Here is a 24,956-nt window from a genome sequence, read left to right as displayed (position 1 = left end):
AACTATAATAAAACAGGCATGCCTAGGGCCAAAAGGCTCTGCTTCAGTATGGTTTGTGTCAAGCCATTCATTAATCTGGCTGTTTGATGAAGAGATAAAATGTAGTAGAAATAAACATTTTAAGAATCAAATCGAAGCGGAGGACTATTATTAAGGTTTTTTTAGGACTATTATTATGTTGTAATGTTTGGTTGACCAATTAGCAGAGAGGGGCGTTTCATTCCCGCCCACATGTAGAGATCGAATATTCAAGTTGTTTATTCGTTTTCTATCCCTGAATGTAAAAACGAAAAATTAAGCCGGATTCTTGATTTTTCGTTTTGTTTGAATAATTGAAAAACGAAATATGTGCCGTTTTTCATTTTTCAGATTTCAATATTAAAACAAAAATTGATTGGACGGAAGATCCCCTGATTGATAAATTACTGTGACACACCAGTTCATTTTTTATTTGATTGTTTTTGGAGTTTTTGTTTGTTTGAATTTTGTTTTGTTTTTTGTAAATCACTCCGAAAATCACACCAGCTGTAGATCAAACCGCTTGCAAAAAAAACCATCCTTCATCACCCGGGGTGGGCACACCGTTTTGTAAATGCTCGGTGTGCCACACCTCGTCTCCGGTCTTTTTTTACAGTCTATGGTCCACACACACCCCACCATCCATTCCTGCGTCCTGCTCCGGATCCAACGCCGCACAGTCAGGGAGGTGACTTTGCGCTCCCTGCGAGAAGCTGACCAGCTGCACCCCATCAGACACCCACACAGCGAAGCCTTCACTATTGATCTTCACTGTCAGTGGTATGAAGCAGCGTCTCGCTCTAGTAAGAGTGCCAGCACCTGGTCAAAGGCGCTGGGGTGGATTTCGGTTGGATTCACCGAGTCACGTGACGTCGATCAGCGCGAGAGTTTGAGGCTGTTTTTCTAGTTTATGTGACGGTAACTGAAGTAACGCTGTATCTATATAGTGTAAAAACATTTTTGTAAACCATGGAAGGGTTTTGTCCGTTTTTCATGTAAGTTCAAGTTATTAAAACTAATTTACCACTGTAAAAAATGTTCCTGCTATTAGTTATCACAACTTACATTTTAGCTTTTATTTGAAATATCTTTAATACCCAAATTAACTAAACTTATTTTAAGTCGAGCATGAATACTTTAAGTTGAAACAATGCATTATTATTCTATTGTTGAATTTTAAGTCGTGAAAACTACTCACAGTAATCATTTTTTATACACCGAGGTTAGCTTTAGGTTATTTAGTTCTTTATTAAATCCTTAGTTTGGGGTTTCTTTGTATTTTTTAATCTTCCCCATCTCTAAAGACGATTGCTTGTAACTCTTTAAAATAGAAAAGAGTAAGAATACAACTCAGAGACATGAAATTATTGTTGCTCCTTAAATGAGTTTCATTTTAAACGAGGTTTTTATAATTACTGCATGCAGATTTCAAAATCTTAATTTACATTGAATATGTGCTTTATGTGAAAAACATGTGAAACTAAGACCAGTAACCATATCAAAAATAGCAAACAATCGACAGATTGCTAAAAAACCAAACAAAAAACCCCCATTTAAACAGATCTGATATTATAGCAATTTCAAGGGAGGCACTAGAGCCCAAACGAATGCTTGGTTGAGAGCATCTCTGACTCTATGAATGTGTGAAAATAGAAATATTTTAAAACTAATAAAAATGGCAAAAGCACACAGAACTACTCAAATTAAAATGAAAACAAAATATAAATACTATAATAGTATTGAAATAATGCTAAAATAACACTTATCAGTGTTAAGAAATCAGATGCACCAACACACCAATGATCAGTAAATAAAGAAGGGAAGAGACTTTGTCTGATATTAGAACAAAGTTTTATTCCACACTATAAATTGGGACATTTTTTTAACAAGCTGGTCAAACCCCAAACCCTAACAACCCCCACCCTCACCCTTCAAAACAGCTTGAGCAGGTTTTGTGGCAGTTCATTACACTCTTCAGTCTGCTACAATTCTGACGTGTGTGTCCATTACATATCTGACCACCATCTCTAAAAGCACCAGCACAACCGAGACCGCCGAAACTTACAAATGACATTATTGCTCCGATAAATAAAACTAATCTACAAAAGGAAATAAAATGTCACAACGGAGAGAATCCCAGATGCCTGTGTACTGAAACGGCAAGTTTCCAAAAAATAATTTCTCTGTATTTTTCATTTATTGTATTTGGTGAAAACTGTTCGTTTGTCCTGTGTTGTGGCGTTTCTGGCCGTGCATGCCGAAAAGACGACCCTCGCTGTGATTCACGAGAGCGTCCCTCCTCCACACCAGAAAGCAACACAAACACAAACCCATACACCGCTATATTCATTCAGCATTTAGCATATTTATCATTTTAGACAATCACAAACAGTTTGACAGAAGGAAAAAAGCTGTAAAAATACAAAAAAAAGTGACCAAATAGTATCATTCAGGACAATAGAGTCCAACAGAGAGTAAAATAGCACCGTTGTTACAAAGGTCAGAGGTCATAGGTTAGGGAACGGGGAGGGTCAGTTACACATCCAGGAGAAGGGATGGAGGAGGATAGGGTGGGAGACTGGTTGCCTCCCTCGTCTGACTCACTTCCGCCGGCCTGTGTTGGTTGTGCTGCAGGTCACGCACATGTAATCCTCCTCGGCTGCGAGTTCTGCTGATACTCCCACACATATCATATGGAACCAGCGGTTACAGCAGTCACACTGAACCCAGTACACCTAAAGCAGAGAGAAACCAGTCAAAACACATTCAAACACACACAAACCCACTTAGTCGCTACTTTCACTTGCCCACCTCTTCCCCCTCCGGCTGGAGACAGTTCTCTGCTGGACACTGGGTCATATCCTCTTCAGAGTCTTCTGACTGAGACACATCTGATGCAGAGACAGATGCCGCTTTCCTCTCTCGCCGCTTCTTTGTACCCATCCGCTGCTTTTTGCTTTTCGGCTTCATCCCTCTATCCCTGATCTCGGCCTCCTCTCTGTTCATTCGCCGCTTGGCTTTCTTTTCTGCTGAAGTGATTGCATCTCCCTATAGACAAATGATGTATTAAAATCAAAAAGCAAGAATACAATATAGAACTACTGACTTATTAATAATAAGTATACAATACATTTGAAGTTTTTTGCAAAATAATCCATTCAGTATACATTGTTTGAGAGAGCACAGAACTGATTCATGTATATAATTTGTTTTATGAGAGTGACAAGCTGCTGCTTTTGCCATGATTCTCGTTTCCATAGTAACTGCAACTTTCTTTTGATTGGTGGATTCAAGGAGGCTTTTTCTTCAGGAATATGGCCAGTGTAGCTACCAAACACGAAGCTGAAATCACACTGACTTTTGGCTTCTACAGAAGCATATAATACTGCTGATCTTTGAGCTCTGGGTTGGTTTGTCTCAAAGTTTATACATTATCCCAATGGAGAAACAGATCTTTTACTTATAATTCCTGACAGTTCTTCTCAATTAGTGACTGAACTTTAACTGCTAACAGCCTAAAAGTAATGATGCATGCACAGCTTCACACTCCTTACCTCTCTCTGCGGTGAGGAGTGTTTTGGTGTAAGGTAGGGTGGGTGTTCTGTGTGGGAAGTGTCTGTGGTCGGGGGGCCGGACAGCAGAAGTCTGTAGAGCTGCTGGGTCTCGGGGACAGAAACCTGCAGGAGCAAACCCTCCACCATCAGTTCCTCCACCTCCGAACTGAGACCTGGAACGTTGACACGGTTTCATTTTATAACATAAGCAGTCATCCTGCTGCTTTAACCGTCTGCAGAGTGAATTTCAGAAAATCTGAAAATGCTCTTTGAGTTTGCGTGTGTGCGAAAATGATACAGACCCTGGAGAGGGATACAACGCTGCTCTGTGTAAAACACCGACTGTTCTTGCCCAGAAACACCCCAGTCCTGACACTGAGATGGAGATCCACACAGTGGCTACAATAAAACAATGACTCTTTATTGATGGGTAATAAGAAAAATTGACATAACACAGTGACAACTAAAATGTAACAACTAATACTTATTTTAAAAAAAAGCGATGTAAACCACAAATTTTGAAAAAAAAATTTATATAATATTTATAGAAAAAAACAATTAAAAACAAAAAACAAAATCAAATAAAAGTAAAACAAAGCAAAACAAAACCGGATTCTCACCCCTTTGGAAACAAGACATCAAACTGCTAACAGTCTGTGATATAATGTCTAACCTTCCTTTTGTGTCCAGTGGTCCTGTGGGTCTGTGTAGGTGAAGCTCCTCTGCAATCCTGAGAGGTCAGCGAGTGATCGTACAAGTCTATGACCTCTCGTGCTCGTCGCTGCCAGCTGACAGTGCGTTCAATCATATAACGCAGAGCGTCACCCTCCAGGAGATGCACACGGATCCGCTGCAGTGATGCTAACAGGGTCTGGATCTTTGTCAGTGAGGGCTTTGTCGACCGTAGACATAACGGACACAGCCAGGCTTCTGGGTCGAGGGGATCAGAGGGTCTACGTACGCACACGCTGTGGAAAGCATCTCGACACAGCTCGCACTGCAGCATGGCGCCCATGGGTGGTTTCTGACACACACACACTTTGAGAGAAGCGCAGTCCGCTGTAGGCAGGAGCTTCGATTCATTAGCTGCACGAAGAGCACATAGTGACTCCAGCTCTTTTAAACGAACCTCAGCTAGAGTAAACATCTGCGAGAGAGAAAAAGAGAATGAATGAGAAAGAGAAGCGTTTTGTTTATCTGAAATTTTTCTGGACTGTACCGTATAGTGAACTCACAGCAGACGCAGAGTCTTTGCTGTCTGAAAGTGCTCTCTCAACATCACTCATACTGTCCAGCTTCACAAGCTTCTTCTTCCCTGATGACATACATTCTCCCTTCAACTTCCTCATCTTCTTCTTTAAAGAGCTACCCACTTCCCATCGGGGACACAAGACCTGCACGAGTGACCAGACCCATGAATTACCTTGACCACAACCATTTTATTCAAAATAAAATTATTTATTCAAAACAAATTATGAATAAATGTCATGACAACATTTACAGGGCATATTTCACCTTAAAATCAAAACTAAACTAATAAAAAATATGAAATTACATTTTGCACCAAGACATTTTTTTATAGGGAAACCCCCAATTCTCATTCACAGTGTAATGATAATAATTAAAATAAAATAAATTAATTAAAAAAATTAATTTTGCTTTTATTTTTTGAAATAATTGAGACCGGATGTAAATTATATTAGGGCTGCCTTCGACTAAGGATTTTTCTGGTCGACTAGTAGTCATTAATTTTAAGCATTAGTCGACTAATTGCACGTTTACTGATAAACCATTTAAATCATTATTATGAGCCTTTAATTGCCTACATAGCCTAATAAGCGCTCAAGCACACCCATAAAGCTTGCCACGGCACACCGGCAGAAATATGATTATGAATGTGTCAGGGAAAAACAGTAAGGAGGCTGCATTAACATTTTAATAACTTGATAAATTAGGGCTTTCTTTGTTTTCGGCTTAAGAGATGAAGTCGGCGACACTGACTCGTCATCTCTGCAGTACTGATGCGCTTATATGCGTGTTTCATACGGATTACATAATCTGAGAATATTTGTTTATCATTTGAATTGGTTCATTTAAAAGTAGACATTTCACTTTTTTTTAATGTCTGTAAGGCTAAGATATACACAGAGTTTCATGCTCAAGTTCACAAAGACCGAGACGGAAGAAAGCGCATCCTGTTTGCGTTCATTATTTTACAAAAGCGCGTTTTGTTGTTATTGTGAGTGCACACAAATAAAGATGTATTACTCTTATTTGTATGAGCAAAAATGAGGGAGTATTTTAAGAGCAAGTGAGTGCACCGGCGCCTCCATCTGTCATGCAGTGAGCGCGCAACAGTTTCCACACTCTGCCGTCTGCACAGACACGAACAGCGCACATTTCTCTAGATTAACATTAGATTGAGCAGCCATGTAAAGTTGCTAATACTCACATATTTCAGTTGATAAGCCATATTTGTGGTGGATGAATGATAGGCGAGCGTTTGGATGTCCTGCCCGATGTACTGTATTACCACAAAAACCAGCTGTTAACCATCTCTCCGTCACAGGCTGCGTGCGACTAATAAAATTTTGGTCGACCAAGCCTATTCTGGTCGACTAACAATTAGTCGACTATTAGGGGGCAGCCCTAAATTTAATTATATTATATATACGCATTTAATAATGAGAATCACAGACAGTATTTTTATACTATAATTCTCATAGATTAACACAATATATAAATATCAATGCGATATTTTAAGGTTTTCTTTTGCATTGCTGTAATGAGTTTAATTTGTAATTTAATAATTTTCTTTATATTTCTCTTTTTGCTTTTCTTTCAATTTGGCAAATTTAAAATGGCTAACCTCTAAATCACTTTCAAGAGCTAAAAACTTCCATTTAGAAGTCTAAATATTTCAACAAATTATTTCTCATTAATTTAATATGATATGACCAGTCTAACCTCCAACAGCGTGAAATGAGAGTTTTTGATGAGGAAGGTTTTAGCAGCCGACTCTTTCCAGGCCTGCACCTCTGAAACCAGAACCTCCAGCTGGTCCAGAGGCTCCAGTCGCACAGGAATAGCATAAGCTCTCAGAACCATATCAGAGAGCGAGCTGAGAACCGGAGTCTGACCTCCAACCTGCCAGCACAAACAGAAACACAAATAATCACATAAACTGCCATTAACACTGCAGACAGTTAAAGCTTCAAAAACATGAACATGAGACGACACACTAGCTTGTAGAATGCATACAAGCTACATAGTTCGTATAATGTTGAGTACTCAACCTGTAAATCCTCAGCTTCCTGGAGCCATCCTTTAGCCCTGTTCACGGTGTCTTGCAGTAGCAGGCAGTTTGGCAGGTATGCTGGTACCCCGTCCACCTGAGTCAACATAGAACTGAGCGTCTCAAAACTCTCTGGAGGCCTAAAAGAAAAAGTGAAAACATTAACAAATGTCACTCAGCTCATTACACAATCACTTTGTGGAGCCTCCTGCCGGTTCTCAGCACACACTGCAGGAATTAAATTCTCATTCAAGGGCTGCTTTGCATTTCCAAGCCTCCAGTTTACCCTGAACTGATGCAAATGCTCATCTGCTGTAAAAAAGGAAGTGGTTGCCTAATTCATCATGAATTGGCTATTGAAACTGATCTTAGGTTTTTGTTTTGTACAAAGTCACTCTAATAGATCGTTATGGCTTGAGATTAGAGCTCCCACTTCAATGGCCAACAAGCCTTACAAAACCAACCAACCAGTTGATATTGTTAACTAATATTTATAAAAATTGTTTTTGTTAATTCACACACACACACACACACATATATATATATATATATATATATATATATATATATATATATATATATATATATATATATATATATATATATATATGTATACACACACACACACACTGTATGTATATATTTTAAATTTTAAACTTTAAATTTAAAACAAAATTAATTTTTAATTTTAAACTTTATTCTGATATAGAATAAAGTTAAGTTAAAACACTAAAATGGCAAACTAAAACTGAAATAAAAGCAGAAGCTAAATATAAAACGAATAAAAATTACAAAAGCACATAAAATGTAAATTAAAAACAAAAAAAAACTGAAATATAAAAATGAAACCTAATTCAAAATATTAATAAATAGTCCAAAAATATATGATTAATACTAAAGTAACATTGTTGCACATTATGTTTGCAGGGTTATTTTCATACAGACGTCACTTGAGTAATTTTTTCATTAACTTAAGAGTAAATTAACTTACTCATTTGTTATTTTTGTAGACAAAATAAACTGTGCCTTTTATTTTATTGGAGTTGCACTGCACCCTGAAGTCCCCATATATGCTTTTGAATGTACAACAAAGTTGTAATGAAGCCCAAAAGGATTTTCCAAAAATAAAGAAATATTTTTTTTTCAATTCTATTTTACACATTTATATTATTTCCTCAAAATATAAATGGGTCTTATAGCTGCCTTAACATTTCAAGAAGGGGCTTCTTCATATTTGGGGGTCTGTGACATCAAAAATTTTAATAAATACAAAGGGTAAACAAAAAGTAGCTTGGGTAGATTGGTGGTTGTGTTTTATCCGTGCATGAGTCTTCATTCTAGTGTTACGTTCGTGAATTAATCGTTCTTTTTGAACGAATCTTTTTGGTGAACGAATCGTTCTCGTAATCCATTGACTCATATTTCTCGTTCACTGATATTCCTCCCTCCATAGCAATGCATGCGCAGATCAGTGAACCGGGTAGCTCTGTGAACCGTTTCATCCGGTCAAAGAATGACTGAACCTCGAACCAATAGCCTTTGAGTATGAGATGTGACTGAGCATGTGATTTGTTGAAAGTAGTGAATGAATACGCCCTTCACTTTTGAGTCCGAACGAGAGAGATCTTCCCGTTTGTGAACGAAATTACCAAACTGGTACATGTCGTTCGTGAACGAGTTGAATGAACTGGTACATGTCGTTCGTGAACGAGTTGAATGAACTGGTACATATCTCATTCGTGAACTAAATGAATGAGAGCGTACCGGGTCAGTCGGCCATTAAGCATGTCAATCTCGATCAGCAATCAGCAGAAAGCGGATGCAAAGCGCATTTATAGGTACTGTGCAAATAAACTTGTTTATATATTCATATTTAGCATACAGAACATAACTCAATGTTTAATCCCCGATTTATGAATGTGTAAATGTCTGAGCAAACAATTAAAATGTTAATTATGCAAGAAAACCTTGTGCTTTGGTCATCTGAACAACTTATTTAGACTATTTATTTAATGAGCGTACCGGGTCAGTCGGCCATTAAGCATGTCAATCTCGATCAGCAATCAGCAGAAAGCGGATGCAAAGCGCATTTATAGGTACTGTGCAAATAAACTTGTTTATATATTCATATTTAGCATACAGAACATAACTCAATGTTTAATCCCCGATTTATGAATGTGTAAATGTCTGAGCAAACAATTAAAATGTTAATTATGCAAGAAAACCTTGTGCTTTGGTCATCTGAACAACTTATTTAGACTATTTATTTAATGAGTAGATTATGGACACATTTTAATAAAGCCAAATCAGTTTTTTGTAATAAGTAAATACATTCGTTGACTTAAGACATAACACATAAAACACTCTTTTTCGCCACCTGCTGGTGTATTTATGTAATATGAAGAAATGGTCCCTGAACGAATCAGTGAACGAATCTGAACGAATCATCTTGGTGAACTAACTGAAAATGAACAAATCTCTTGAAAGAATCAATTTCCACCACTACTTCATTCAGTGCTGCCCCCACCTGGCCTTCATCAGTGCCTGCGAACTGGTACATGTCGTTCGTGAACGAGTTGAATGAACTGGTACATATCTCATTCGTGAACTAAATGAATGAGAGCGTACCGGGTCAGTCGGCCATTAAGCATGTCAATCTCGATCAGCAATCAGCAGAAAGCGGATGCAAAGCGCATTTATAGGTACTGTGCAAATAAACTTGTTTATATATTCATATTTAGCATACAGAACATAACTCAATGTTTAATCCCCGATTTATGAATGTGTAAATGTCTGAGCAAACAATTAAAATGTTAATTATGCAAGAAAACCTTGTGCTTTGGTCATCTGAACAACTTATTTAGACTATTTATTTAATGAGTAGATTATGGACACATTTTAATAAAGCCAAATCAGTTTTTTGTAATAAGTAAATACATTCGTTGACTTAAGACATAACACATAAAACACTCTTTTTCGCCACCTGCTGGTGTATTTATGTAATATGAAGAAATGGTCCCTGAACGAATCAGTGAACGAATCTGAACGAATCATCTTGGTGAACTAACTGAAAATGAACAAATCTCTTGAAAGAATCAATTTCCACCACTACTTCATTCAGTGCTGCCCCCACCTGGCCTTCATCAGTGCCTGCGCTTTCTCTTCCAACTCCTCTGAGATTGTGAGCAGTTCCTGCAGCCGAGCCATCGTGCGTTCGGTGGAGGGATGCGGTGTCAGTCCGACCCCTCGATCGATCAGCCGGCGCATGCTGTCCAGAGAGAGACCACATGGGTTTGATACCAGATTCTCTGCCTGCTGAACTCCGGCCAGCCACCGGGCCTGTTCCAAACGCTCCCGCAGCAGCGGCAACTCCGGAAGACACACGTCAAACTGAGAGCCCTCTTCCAGCAAGGACTCGATCTCGCTAACAGAATCTGCGCTCACTTCATCAGAAAGAAGCTTCTCACTGTGCTGCTGGAAATCCTCAATGCTGTTCAGCAGCTCCTGAGAGAGAGTTAATAGCTTGCATTATATAAGCTGTTTAGAGATGAACTGTGCCTCATTAATCTTCAGGAAAATTGCCTGCATCTTACACGACTGTGTGTATGTGTGTGCGCACGTGTGTGTCAGTCACCTTCAGAAGCGGTGCTTGTGTTAGGCTGCAGGGCAGGTTATAAAGCTGGCGGACAAATGATCTCATTTCCTCCACTGTGAGCTGATTAGGAGAATTACCCCCACCTGTGCGGTACCTGCAGACAGATGACGACAGACAGACATAAACAAATGCATGAAATAATACACAATTCACATGTTATATGTGTTTAAACTGAACCAAATCAATGTGTGCTGAAAAACAAAGCCCCCCACACTGGAAATTCCCTTGAAATTGTAATAAACACTGTGAGCTGAAGTACTACAGTGAGTGTGTAAAGGGGTATTCTTGCACCTCTTTGCACTATTTTTGTCCAAGTATGTGTATAGATGGCTGTCTTTGGAAAAAAAACGTGCAAAAAAGCTGCATTTCAACTCTCAGTGACTTGCGCCATGAGCTCTGCCATTTTTAAGACCGCATGTTGTGTAAAGGTTTCCACAAATTGTTTCCACAAAAATATTAAGCAGCACAACTGTTTTTAATAGGGATGACCTGAGCCAATCTCTAGGATCGGGATCGGGCTGATCAAGCAATTTTTTTTAACTGAAGGGTATCGGCTCTCCTAATCCCAATCCTTATTTTATGTCAGCTGTCATGCCGGTGACGTACAGTAGGTGGCAGTATTCAACTTCCATTAGAAGGAAAAGACACACAAATGTGCGTGTTCAGCTACCAATAAAATCAAAAGAAGAAATGAGTGTGCGTGATGGGCTAAAACCAGAGAGGTCTGTTCACACGTTTGAGCTTCCGTGTTTAATGCATTTAATGCGCACTTTTGTGACGACCACTCGTTCATGAGACATCATTGCCATAAAGCATGGCTATGGGTTGCGTCTTGCTTTGTTTTTGACTGACAGACTGGCATTCTGACACCGTGAGCTTCATGCTTTCTAACCATATCTCCACCTTTTTTACCTTTATGTTGCAATTATTCTGTTTATTGTATAAAATACAAGTAGTTTACACCAGTAGCCCCATATTCTACCAATGTCTTTATACACCATGTGTAGATATAGAGAGAGAGAGTGTATTTTATATGTGTGTACACACACACACACACACATATTACTGGTACTCTCTGCACAACTCTGTATACACTGGATTGATTTAAATAACTTTAATGTACATGAACTGTGCTTCAAACACTAGGAATATAAAAGTATCACATCGACACTCGGTATCGGCAGATACTCAATATTCTGGGATCGGATGAGGGGCACAAAAAACCTGATCGGGACATACCTAGTTTTTAACATTGATAACGAGAAGCAAGAAGCACCAAATCAGCATATTAAAATGATTAATGTAGGATCATGTGACACTGAAGTCTGGAGTAAATTGCTGCTGAAAATTTAGCTTTGCCATCACTGGAATAAAATGAATTTGAAAATATATTATAATAGAAAACAGTTACTTAAAATTATTAAATATTTCACAGTATTACGGTTTTACAGAATTTTAGATTTAAAAAAATGCAGCCTTTGTGAGCATAAGAGACTTCTTTCAAAAACATTTAAAAAATCTTACCAATCCCTAGGTTTAAAACTGTATTGTAACTGCAGCTTGTTTGAGTAGAATTCATTCTAGACTCTTTGTGGTTTTGTGTGCATGTACCTGGTCTGCCTCTTGCCGTTTAGCAGTTGCTGAGCAACAGACGAGCATTTCTCAGCATCTTGAGTAACCAGCCTCAGTTGACGCAAGAGATCGTTCTCTGGGAACGACTTCTGGTCAGACTCCTCCAGAAGGACGCGAAACACAGTGACATCTACAGCGATAGAGAATCAGAATCAGCTTTATTTGCCAAGTGTGCGCAAACACACAAGGAATTTGTTGTGGTTTTTAAGAAGCTCTTGGTACATACATGCATACATATCTGACATGAGAACAGAAACATTTCAATAAGACTTGAGGTGCCATTGAGAGGCCAGAAGCAGAAGTGAAACTAATGAAATGGTACTCAAATGCAATTAACTTGAGTGATGCAACATTTTTATGACTGAAATAGAAATTGTGAAAAATGGGCAAATAGCCTCTTTTTTTTCTGCAGAGGAGGAAAATGTTAATACACTATTTTGCATAGTATTTTTTTCTCTCTAATCTATAGTGTCATGCCAATAACTGTGCACTGTGAGATGAGGAACATTTAAGTAAATAAAATGTCTTTTTGATTTCCTGATTGTCTTCAATTAAATAATTTTAAGGGGAATTTATCATCAAATTTATACATTGTGTATTAATAAATAAAATGTTAACATTATTATTAATAATAATTATAAAAACTACACATGCTGAAAGTGGATTCTAATTCAGAAAGATTCTAATTCAGAATGAAACTCACTGCGTTTCTTGTCAAGCTTTGCTTCCATGAACTCTGTCACTCGTGACGCCCACTCATCATAGGACTCCGCCCTCTGTCGCACAGCATTCATCATGGGGTAAAGGTCATCCAGTGTGAAACGGTAACTGTGTGGTTGAGCATTACATTAAGTGAAACTTTCACCAGAGCATCACTTAAGAAATAAAATTTCCAAAGGCACAGCAACAATAACAACACCATATATTTGAATCTGAAGCACTGATTAGGAGTTGAACCACTTCAATGATCCAATCAAACTGTAATTGTTTAGTCATAATCAAGTTAAATAGAGGCCAATCTTTAGATAAGGCCAGCTCTCGTATCTTGTAGCCTGATCATTGAATAGTACCGAAAGCAAAAGTGGAGACTCACTTGAGTGTGTAGTTGGAAACGGGGCAGGAGCAGAGGTCGTGGGCATGGTGTAGACACACCTGGAATCCTGGTCTGCAGGGACAGGTGAGAGCACACAGGTAACAGGTGGTGCGACACTTTACGCACTGTCTCTCATCATCTGCCAGCAGGTTGTATTCAAACAATTCACATCGAACCACCCCCTATACAAAGAGAGAGAATATTATCAAATGATCATTTACAGATAAGTAGAAAAAATGGCACATTCAGAGTGACATTACTAATATCTCTAACCTATTAAAATGACCAATATAACACACCACCATTCATTTTGGGATGTCAATGTTCATGGAAATCTGGAAAAAGCGATATAATATATTATATAACGCTACTGTAATGCAAGTAGATAGATCATTTCATTAAATATATAAAGTCCATGAAGTGTGAGGATAATTGTTTTAGTATTGACTTACGGCATATTTTACTACACACTTCCATATATGTTTGTTTTTCTCAGAGTGAGAAGACTAATTTACACTATAGTGCCATCCACACAAATGGTGTCTCTCACACACAGATTTGACAGGTTTTGTTTGTGTTCTCTCACCATCTTACGGACTTTGTCCCGCAGTTCTCTCTCGTCTTTGATCATGAGCTGCATGTCTTTCTGTACGGCTGACGCCAGAACCACGTCCAGGCTGTCGGCTTTCATGGCCATATTACACACCATCTCATCATGAGAGAACACACAGTAACGGTGCAGCAGGCGGTAGTGATCCACACACTGACGCCCCAGTGGCATCTGCAAACCAATTTTACAACACAAATCAGTAAAAAAAACAACAAAAAAAACAATTATCATATAAATTAAAACTCTGCATACTCGGCTCTGAGACCTGCCCAAGAAAATCTACATTAATAACAGTCAGAGTAACAGCAGAACGGATCCTCACCCAGTCCACTGTGCAAAAGTTCACAGCCTCTGCAAAGTTGAAACCCTGGTTGAAGCCGCTGTGATAGGACCGTGGGAAAGTGATGACGAACTCTCCTGCGCACTGATTGGTTCTGTAAATCTAAAAAAAATAAAGCGTGCATTACTCACAGGTACTCCATGTGAGCATGTGATTATGTGTATAAACGTTACTCACTGGTACTCCGTGGGCCATGAGTGTATTGGGGTTCATGATTGTGACAAGCTGGTGTAGAAGGTCTGGCTGAGACTCAAACAGTTCTGGGGCCAGTTTCTTCATGACTGCTTCCAACTGCTCAGCGGCAAAACCAGGAGCACCATACCAGGTCTTAGGCTCTCCCCTAACACATACAAACATACAATCACAGTCTTCACACATACAATACCACTTATTTTATCAAAGACATAGTAAAAAGAGTAATATTGTGAAATATTATTACAATTTAAAATGACTGTTTTCTATTTTAATGTTTTTAAATTGTAATTTATTCCGGTGTAATAATGTTTCTTCTAATATGCTGATTTGGTGCTCAAGAAACATTTATTATCAGTGCTAAAACAGTTGTGCTGCTTTATATTTTCGTCAAAACTATGATACATTTTTTTGCCATTATTTGATTAATAGGACGTTTAAAAGAAACAGCATTTATTTGCAAGAGAAATCTTTTGTAACATTATAAATATCTTCACTGTCACTTTTAAATCAATGCAATGCATGCTGAAAAAAAGTACTAGTGTACAAGGTTAGTTGGTAAGTTAATTATGTCAGTCTCAGATATTTTTACATTTTCTATAATCACACACTCTCCTAGGTAACTGCAATTTTATTTAAAGTAGAAACCATATTTGAAGCAAAAACAAATATGTGGGGGACAGAATTACAGTGAGTTCAGTCAGTGCATTATATATAACACTGATATATATGCCTTTTATTAAGCATGTCACTTATTACCAGTGCAGGTAGTTGATGGAATAGCTCCAGTGGTCCTCAATGTGCCAGCAGAAAGAGGAGAAGCACATGCCCACGTACAGCCATGGCAAAGTCATGCCACATATATCAGCAGTTACATGAGTCAGCACTGATGGCGTCATCATGGCCATGTTATTCAGGTTCCAACCACAGCGAAGATATTTCTACAGCAATCAGCCGCAACAGAGAATAACAACATCAGTGATGGAAACAGGATGTGCTACATATCCATATACATGTCGGAAATTGTGAGTAATATCTCAAAATCTGATATTGCAGTTGTACCTCATCATGCGGCGCAACCTTAAACTTTCCACCCTTGATTGGAAAACCACTTCCAAACTCTTTCGAGGCGATGTCAGCGCCATATTCCACTGTCACATCCTCCTCAACGGTACCGACCAACCTCCAAAACTCTTTTTCTACCAATTCGGTAGGAACCATCTAAAACAAACCCCCCAAAAAATCAACATTAATATCAATGCTTAAGGTTAGTTCATTGTTCAAAATTAGGTTTGTAAATCTATACTCATGAGAATCAATGTCAGAGTCTCAGTAGGGATTTGTACATACATGAACAGGCATGTTGAAATAGTCTGACTTGAAGGAGTCTGCCATTTCCCCAAAGGATTTCAGAGAATAGTCCCTGCAAGCTTGCTCGAAGCCAAACGCCTCCTGAGGTTTACCGCACTCCTGCAGAAACACAGAAATAATGAGTCAATCAATTGTTGTAGTAAATCAAATTCTCTAAAAGTGCAACATTGACTGGGTTCTGAACCGTTCTGTTCAGAATCAGTTGCTGCTTTTACTAACTTTTAATAATGAACAAACACGGTTATTGTTTACTTTATAACTCACCTGAGCCAGACACTTAGGGCACCTCCAATCACCTTTAGGAACATCACTGAGAGGCGGGATCAAGCAGAAGGTGTGGTAGCTGTCATCACAACCGTCGCATAGCAACAACCGGTCCTCATCGTTCCCATTTCCACACACTAAACACACATACAGGTCCACCTAGAGAAAGACAGACAGCACCCATGTAAACAAAGTTTTAGCGACACAATGTTTTTGAATACAGCTTATAGTTATTTAATATTAATAATTTCCCCCACATTACAGCTTCACAGTACTCAAATGTTGTTTTTTTAAAACTTAAATGGTTTAAGGCAATTGGTTTCCTCAACTAAAATGAGTTAAATGAACTTTGTTATGGTTGTGATTTACATGTGACAGAAAGGCTCAGCAGAACTTACATTTGAATAAGAAAGAGGGGAGGACATTTACCATGCTGACTGGAGGAGGGGGGATGTTTTTCTTGTAACGTGATTTGCTTTTCTCGGGTTCAGGATTTATCTCTTTCATCTCCACAGGTTCCTGTTTCACCTGTATAGGGACCTCTTGCTCTAATACACACATACAAATGTATTTGTTCATATAAAGACACTGATTTGACTAATAAAGCTGTGCTAATCACATGTTTGCTTTGCTTGACTATAAATATTACCTAATGAATACTGGCTAATGATCTGAGTCATGCGAGGTTAGATGCAAAGGTTAGGTGCTCACCTGGTTCAGGCTTGGCAACAAATGAACCCATTCTCCTCCTGAGATTGGGCCTGTTCTCACATCCCTCACCTCCCTCTGACTTGACACAGCCAGACTACAGACACAAAAATAGAAGCATGCGAGTTAAAAGAAAAAAAAATGTCTATTGAGCACCAAGAATGATTTCTGGAGGATCGTGTGACACTGAAGACTGGAGTAATGACTGCTGAAAATTCAGCTATGTCATCATAGGAATAAATTACATTTTAAAATAGATTAAAACAGAAAGCAGTTATTTTATATTGTAATAATATTTCACAATATTACTATTTTTACTGTATTTTTGATCAAATAAATGCAGCCTCGGTGAGCATCTTTAAAAACAAACAAACAAAAAATAATAAAGACTGCCGTTTATATCCATACAGACATACAGTATGGACTGTTACAGAAACAAAACTGTGACAAATGGAGGCAGACTGTGATTATAAACCTACAAGTTGTCCACTCACAAATGGAGTATTCACCTCTGTTTTCATCCTCTTGGCTCGTCTAGCAGGTGCGCTTGTGTCGCTGGGCTGAATGTGAATGTTTTGTCTCTGCAGCAGGTCATGGGGTTTATACTCTTTATCTTCATCATTTACATCATCCACTGATGCCTTCTGCAGACACTGAAGAAAACAAGAAAAACAACTCAACTGGTTAAATGTGCCCTTCACATTTAAAAAACATATAAAATAAGAAAACTACAATGCTCTCACGTTAAATTAATGCAGCACTTAAAGGTAGAGTTCACCTTCTTTTTTCCTGTTAAACACAAAGGAAGATGTTAGGCAGAAGGCCCAAGCTGCTCTTTTCTATGGTGTGACTTCAATTTGAGAGATACAGATGCATATTAAGATTTTGTGCAAATAAAACAGTTCAGCCTTTTGCATCATACTAAGGGGAAATACGGTTTCAGAAGGGTTGCATGAACCCTTTTAAGATACTTTTTTGGAGCTTGACAGCCCATGGGAAAGAGCAGCTTGGACTTCTGCATAAAATCTCCTTTTGTGTAGAGAAAGTCATGAAGAGGGTGACAAAATGGTTACAAAACTCAATTCTGCATGAACTATCCTTTTAAAAACTGGTGTAGGATCAACATTTTTTACTCAGAAATTGATAGAAATTTTGCTATTTGCTAGAAATGGTGAATAATACTTTGAATTAAACATTACATTTTTCAGTAGTAGAAAGACTGAAATGGTATTTTTTTGTAAAACATACTCCAATAATCTTTCGATTTAACTCCAACAAACTTCGGTAGATAATTTATACAATGGTTAAAGTGTAATTTAATAGTAATTTAGGTCTGTTTTTAATCCAGAGAAATTTTTTAAATTTCAATGTTTAAAAATGCAATGAAAAGTCAAAGGTCATTTTCAGGCCACCTCAGGGTTCTCCAGACTGGAAACTGTGAAACTTCACACTTCACAAAATTCCTCTAAATCACCGTCATCATTTCCCTCCAGCCCAAAGATAAGCTATACTAATGTGTGAAAAACCTTTTAGCCTGGCTATAAAGAGTGTTACATCTGTGAGTGCATGCAGGATGAAATCCTCAACATTCCCAGTTACACGGCATCCAAACTGTATGACGCCTGCTACCACTATCAGATTACAGATTAACGTACAGACAGAGGATAGAGGGAGGAGAGAGAACAGCTGGAGGTGTAAAGAGATTAGCGTGAACAGAAAGCAGGTCACAGTCTCTGTGGGCTGAGAGGAGGAGTGGGAGGGGGAGGGGAGGACGAAAGGATGCAGCAGAAGTCAAAAAGACAAAAACATAGAAAGAGCAGCAAGTGAAAACAAAGACGAGAGTAGTAGGTGGAGAATAAAAGCAACATTGTCTCGGCAGGACAGCTGGGGGTTTGGTGAGGGTCAGGACAGATTGAATGCTGTCCGTCAAAGAAACACCAGTTCGCTCCCATTTGTCACCCAAACTCAAAAATAAAACAAAACACTGGGTTAGAAAAATAAATAAATAGACACACACACACTGACATAAGCAGCAAAAGGAAATGTTTACATATCAAACATAAGAAAGTGCTAAAGAACCGGTAAATATTTAGTGTAAAACATTCACAAAAGAGTAATAAACTACTGTATTAACAAATCCATACATTTAAAAGATGGATTGTGTGATTTTTCAGAGAGCAGGAGCACATTTCAGTATGGCAGTAAGAGCCACAGCGACTACTAAATGAAACATTCATTGCCACAGTACTCATAATGAGATCACATCCTGTCCAGATTTAAAAGTAGAAACATACCTCCTCCAGCCCAGGAGGTGCCACAAAACTTGTCAGTTTGGCTGCAAGGTCAAGAGCCTGATGTGGAAAAGAGCACCAAACATTACAAAGAAAATGCCAGTGATCTCTGGGTCAGAGGTCACAACATCTCTAACAGAGATGGCAAGCATTCAGTCAATGGAAAGAAAATTAGTTAAGCTCCAAGATACTTTTCATATTCAAATGCTCCTGCATGTTGAACAAAATGTTGAAAAATATTTGATAATAATTACATATTATATACTTAGTTTATATTTTTCTATAGTTAATACAATTTTTGTTGTAATATGTAAATATTACTGAAATTATTAAACTTTTTTATATTAATATTGCAATATATAAATATTATTAAATGTATTCAATCACAAATATATGATGGATTCTTCCATCTATGAAAGGTAGCAGCTTACAGTGTATAAAAAGTTATGAATACCATGTTGTGCATTTTGCTAATTGATATTTGTCTCTAAAGACAAACGTAATTTGCAACCACATTTAGCAGAGGCTGTGGCACAAAGAGCAGTAACACTTGGAAGATTGGCAATACAGAAAACAAGCAGCTAAAACACAATAAAACACACTTAACCACATATTGCATTCATAAGCACAGCAGACTCAATCAGACCTTAATGTAGAAACTAATACCGCTAACCCTAAAAGCTCAGCTTTAACACTGCAGACCAGCTGTAACCGGACTCCTAAACCAAAACTCCTTCATGACTGCTGAAAGCTTTATGGAGAGTGTGTGATATATCAATCTGATGTGTTATATGTTAAACTCACCAGCAAGTTTGTCCCAGACTGGAAGAGGTGGTACGGGTACAGGACCCTCTCGTAATGGGCTCTCAGGTGGGACCCCACAGCTTTGCCTGGGGCAAACCCCATTGTCATGGCAATCTTCGTCCATCTCCTCTCTCTACAAACTAAATCGAATCCACCCTCCTCTGCAACCAACTGGCAGAATGAGACAGTGTTGGACTTTAGATTATAAACATTCAATGCTTTTGTTTTACTTGGTCAATAATAAAGAACTCAGTGGTTACATGAATTCCTCTGTGACTCATACAGAGATGGGTAACAGGTTTCAACTAAAAATATTGAACAGAGTCAAGTGATGAGGCATATTAACTTATCCAGTCCGATAAAGAAGCCTGAATGACAGACTCACTCACTTTGTTGAGCTGGTACAGATCGAGGATCTTCCGCTCCACATGTGGAATTTTGAGTGTGCATCCTTGTAGTTCCCAAAACTTGGCAATCTGGTCCAAGAAGTTGAGTTTAACTCGGGTTTGAGCCTGTAAGAAAGGGAGGAGGGTGATAGAAGAGCCAAGAAAAAGACAAAATAAGATTCAGAAACATTGTGAATGGTGCATGTTAATTATTAATCAACTCAGAGATGTTGTTATTTTAATATCAGACATTTCAAAAGACCCAAATTCTGCTGACAAGACTGTGACCATTGACCTTACAATGCACAAACACGCACCCTTCAGTTTCACTATATTATCTCATATACACAATGGCTTTTCAACAGAGGTGATGAAATTTGCTAAACCCTGACCCTAAACCTAACCCTGTAACAAACCTGTTGATATCAATACATGATTTGACAGATTTATGAGTTTTTCCATACAGTGAGCACTTCAGATGACCTCGCAAGTTAGTTTTCAGCATGTCTCACTATATTTGGGGAGATATTTTAAAATATCGGGCCCTCACAAATATAAGCAAATTTGTGCAAACTAGTTTCCAGCTCAAAGCAAAATTGTAAAATTACCTCAAGCTCGTTGAGTCTCTGGATTCGTGGAGTAAAATGAAGTCGGTCAACGTCACATGCAAATGGAGGCTGCCAATCCTAAACACACACACACACACACACACAAAGCAAGCAAACAATTAGTGAACTTACATTTCTCTTTCTTTTATTTATATTTATTTTAAACGGCTTGATTTCTGAGTATATTTAACTTCAATATGCAACGCCATAATTTTGCAGCAAAATCAATCTGTGACATCCAATAGGGATCAATGAAGCAGTTGTACAGTCCAGTGCATTCTACATATATTTTTAGCAAAGCTAAAATTTTCACAAACTTCAGCCCCATTAACTGCAAATCTAAACAACATATGTCCTTGAGTCGAGCCTAACTCATTATTACAGGGGTCAGGAACACAAACATGGTCAAAACAAGAGAGGCTTTATGAAAGACATAATTTTCATCTTTAGCTTTCTGATTTTCTAAATTCATTAGGCTTTGCAGGTTTGTGATGTGAATTCATTAACATAGCACACAGACAGGCACACAAAAACATGGCTTTGGAATAGGTGGTGACTGTTTTTCACGTTTACAGATAAGACTTTGCGGCCTAGAATCTTGTGAATGCGTGTCTGCTTAACAGTGGCTAAATGTGAACTAATACGCACATGTTCACTCACACGCAACCTGCTGAAGATGGCTAAATGGTGGAACTGTGGTTTTCGTTCAGCTCAGTCACCTATTTAAAACCTTTTCAGACCACGTTTAACACATTTCCTTTGTCTCCAGCCTCCCATAACCACATGCTTACAACTGCATTCAGAAAAACAGCAACACACATGCAATCATGTCTCCAGATACACACAATGTAATTAACAGTTTGATTACCGAGACCAGACATTACCCTCTTGGGATCAATAAAGTGTTACCCTTTCTTAGCCAAAAAGTCACCTCAGGCTACAATTATCACAATTAAAATGAGCTGCAAAACCTCACGTTTAAGCCTCAGAATTCAAAACGTAGATATGTTTGCTTTCATACATTTATAATAATAGTGTAATTATGTAATAAGCACATGAAAAAATGTTTTATTCAGAACTTTAAACAAATCTTGCCTCATAACACATAAATTGCATATCCAAAGGCACACCATTTGAGAGTCTGTACAACAAACCACTGTACATGAGATCATATATACAGATTTTTGCCCTACATACGAAAGATATTCACCACAATCCGTATATTTGACCTCAGCCACACAAAGAAAATGAAGGTAAGTTCTGTGCATATTAAATCCATTTACCACATTATTTCCTTGTTTGCTGTTCAGGCAGCATAGTTACAGAAAGACACAAAATGGCCAGATGGTTCATTCACTCCATAGCTCGCAACATGGAGGACGCGCCCGGCCCGAGGGTATACATAGGTTTCCGGGACCAGTTTATGAGCCGAACCGAGCCTGTGAATCACTTCACACTGTCCAAATACTTTAAAACGTGTCCGAATCCAGTGCGCGTCTATGATGGTGTTGGAAAGCAAGAGGCCATTTGGGAAACATTCTCAGCTTTAAAACCCTTACCAAAATATTACGTTTTTGGTTATTAATATCGACACTGATACGAAGCCGTCGTCCTATAATGATGCTTGACATATTTTGCCAGTTAATAATCGCTTGTTTAACGTAATTACGCTTTCTCTCCGCTGCCACCTCATGCGTGAATCACGTCACGTAGCTGCGAGTTTAATAGATTCTTATCAGAACTCGAATTCACATCAAACCCGAAGCCAGAATCCGAACCAGCGGTCTGGTCTGATCCAGAGCGCCTCCTGGACACAACAGACGGAGCGAGAATCCTCAGTAAATAAGTCAACAGCATTTAAAATAACATGGAACCTAAATATGGCTATGAACAAAAATGTTTAAATGTCTATAAAAATGATTGTAAAGTACATATTCGATCTCTCCGACACACAAAATCATTTTCAGAGATAAATAAATTATAATATTCGTGGCACTGGGCTAGTCTAATGTTCACTCACATAACCTTTAAACATAAAGACGCCATCAGAACCACTGAAACCCTTCAAACTGGTTTAGACAGGTTCGGGAGTTCGGATTCAGATGAACGCCGAAAGGCTGAACCGGGTCATTTTGCTAATAGGTGAACTATATTTAGTTGCTAGGTATAAACGGTAATTAATTGATTGCATTACTCTCTAATCCGCAAACAACCACTTTTTTGCAACAGAAAGCATTCGTTCTGACCAGAATAGATTATATAACTATATAATGATGGTATAATTAGTTTATATTAACAATTTTCTCAGTAAGGTAATAGCCTAATGCAATAAAAAAAAAATAACAAACAAAACTCAATTTATGAATATATGGGTATATACTCAATGTGCTATGATGAAAATGAAAGGAAATGTTTATTTCCGCATTGGCAGGTATCTCTTGATGTTTTTTTTTTTGTCTATCTGTCGACATTAAATTCTCCTTAAAAGTACACGGAACTCATTAAAAGCCTTTTTAATCAAATTATGAGGTAATGATGGGGGTTTCTGTTCGTCAGTGTCACTAAAGATGCAGAAGCAACTACACCAGTACTAATAATTCAATATACATAATACAAATATAAACAATATTCTATATCAACGATAAACACTGACAATCAGCAAACTAGCGTGTAAGTAAACGAGACGTTTAATCCAGCACTAGAACCGAGCCAGGCCGTAAACCATACACTCGGCGACCATAAAGAGACATTTTCCTGTATAACATTCACACATCCGCGACGTTATTGCGCACATGATGCCTAGCTACACACAAAGCGGTTCGGCCGTGCTGTCACTGCGCCGCCATGTTGAGACATTTCCCTTTAAACCGAACTCGGAATCACTCCCCAGATCCGGCCCGGTTCAGGCCGTCCGGACAGCACTCACCGGCGGCGGTCGAACCTTGCAGATCCCGGTTTTCTCGGCGATGGGTCGGATTTTATTGATAAACGCAAACGGGTCTGCAAATTCCTCCCAACTGGGCTCGAACACCGGACACTCGGGCGGTGGGGTAAACTCGGCCGGGCCCCGCTGGGTCATCCTGCAGGTCCGGTTCCGGAGCAGAATCGAGTCGCTCAGCGAAGCGGAGACAGAACTTTCTGGGATCTGCAACACAGTCTGTCCGTCCTTACTCCCCCAGTCCGGCGAACACTTGAACAACACGAACAATCAACACACACTCACCGCGACGCGACTGCTCTTAGGCTGAGAGCACATCCGCTCAAAAATCTAGAGACGAAGCGAGCGTGTCCACTCATTTGTAGCTTTGAAGAATCACTTAAAGGGACAGTTCGGCCGTGATATTTACCGTTTATTGTTGCATTATTTAAACCGTTTGTCTTCTATACGCGTAACGACTACAGCTCGGAAATACGTTGTTATTCGTTTACATTAGTGCATACTCAAGAAACAAACTAAACGTACTCCTCGCATTTACGTCGCATTCAAACGAAAGTTCGAACGGTAGTTATTTACAGTTTACTCTATAATGAGGTGTTATTTAAAATGAAAGACTCAAATCTTTTTAGCATCTTTTTATTTTCAAGGAAGTCCATTTTTGTCAAGTTCATGTTACATATACAAATAGGGCCCACAGTCGAAGCATACAACTGTGAGTAACAAGGCATTACAAGTTCAAAAGGCACTGTCGAATTGTACGATTACGTCAAAACTTTACGGAAAGACTACGTGTATCCCACACGGTTCACTGTTAATTTAGAAACTTTGAGTTCTGTATATCTTTACATACACTTCTGCCAACAGCATGCGCTTGAAGCCGTCAACCGCCTCGCTCCGCCCCAGTGTTTACCTCCGCGTATGGATACCTTCAGGTGACAGCTGATAGTGGCCGGGACTTCTTCTTTAAATAGACTCACTGCGGCTGCTGATTGGACGACTACCGTATAGAGTGTGACGAATTGTGCGGGGGAGGGGGCGTTGTAGTAAAGCGCTTTAAATAGTGGTCTATACTTTTGTGTTTTGAAATAAAAGCAAAACTAGTAGCATCTCACTTAAATGTTAAACTAACGTTGTAATTAATGTTATATTTCAGTACAAAAATAAGGCCACGGATGAGACTGAGATTCAGAAAGTTTA

The 24,956-nt window shown here is 38.6% G+C and overlaps 1 protein-coding gene across 6 annotated transcripts; it reads right to left on the bottom strand.

The window, feature by feature from the left end:
* Nucleotides 1-1,846: 1,846 nt before the first annotated feature.
* On the bottom strand, nt 1,847-24,092 carry kdm5bb (lysine demethylase 5Bb). 6 transcript variants are annotated; one of them, XM_016239399.1, is made up of 28 exons: nt 24,045-24,092; nt 20,822-20,899; nt 20,217-20,339; nt 19,828-19,998; nt 19,027-19,083; nt 17,227-17,385; nt 16,736-16,829; nt 16,454-16,572; nt 16,025-16,183; nt 15,740-15,859; nt 15,452-15,610; nt 15,149-15,330; nt 14,375-14,537; nt 14,180-14,299; nt 13,834-14,028; nt 13,248-13,429; nt 12,858-12,982; nt 12,134-12,284; nt 10,502-10,616; nt 10,001-10,371; nt 6,869-7,007; nt 6,540-6,719; nt 4,808-4,966; nt 4,246-4,719; nt 3,875-3,971; nt 3,573-3,745; nt 2,830-3,066; nt 1,847-2,753 (listed from the first exon to the last, which is right to left on the bottom strand). In XM_016239399.1, the coding sequence occupies exons 1-28, from the start codon at nt 24,075-24,077 to the stop codon at nt 2,619-2,621; spliced, it is 4,470 nt and encodes a 1,489-aa protein (XP_016094885.1). In that variant the 5' UTR covers nt 24,078-24,092; the 3' UTR covers nt 1,847-2,618. The 6 variants fall into 6 exon arrangements, with proteins under 6 accessions (XP_016094885.1, XP_016094879.1, XP_016094881.1 ...); XM_016239393.1 differs by having other exon boundaries at nt 23,748-24,087; XM_016239395.1 differs by having other exon boundaries at nt 17,242-17,385; nt 23,748-24,087.
* Nucleotides 24,093-24,956: the final 864 nt, after the last annotated feature.

The sequence above is a fragment of the Sinocyclocheilus grahami genome, unplaced genomic scaffold (genome assembly GCF_001515645.1).
Source record: "Sinocyclocheilus grahami isolate Dianchi unplaced genomic scaffold, SAMN03320097.WGS_v1.1 scaffold564.1, whole genome shotgun sequence".
NCBI lineage: Eukaryota > Metazoa > Chordata > Actinopteri > Cypriniformes > Cyprinidae > Sinocyclocheilus > Sinocyclocheilus grahami.
The sequence above is the reverse complement of the archived record's forward strand: the minus strand, read 5'-3'. Positions and strand labels throughout refer to the sequence as shown.

Bases quoted from the DNA above. Each gene is read 5' to 3' on its own strand.
- kdm5bb (XM_016239393.1), bottom strand. From the start codon at position 23,900: ATGACCCAGCGGGGCCCGGCCGAGTTTACCCCACCGCCCGAGTGTCCG. The intron at 19,999-20,216 runs GTGAGTGAGTCT...TCATTCTGCCAG, and splicing joins ATCTGTACCAGCTCAACAAA to TTGGTTGCAGAGGAGGGTGG. The intron at 4,720-4,807 runs GTGAGTTCACTA...TCTCTCTCGCAG, and splicing joins GCAAAGACTCTGCGTCTGCT to ATGTTTACTCTAGCTGAGGT.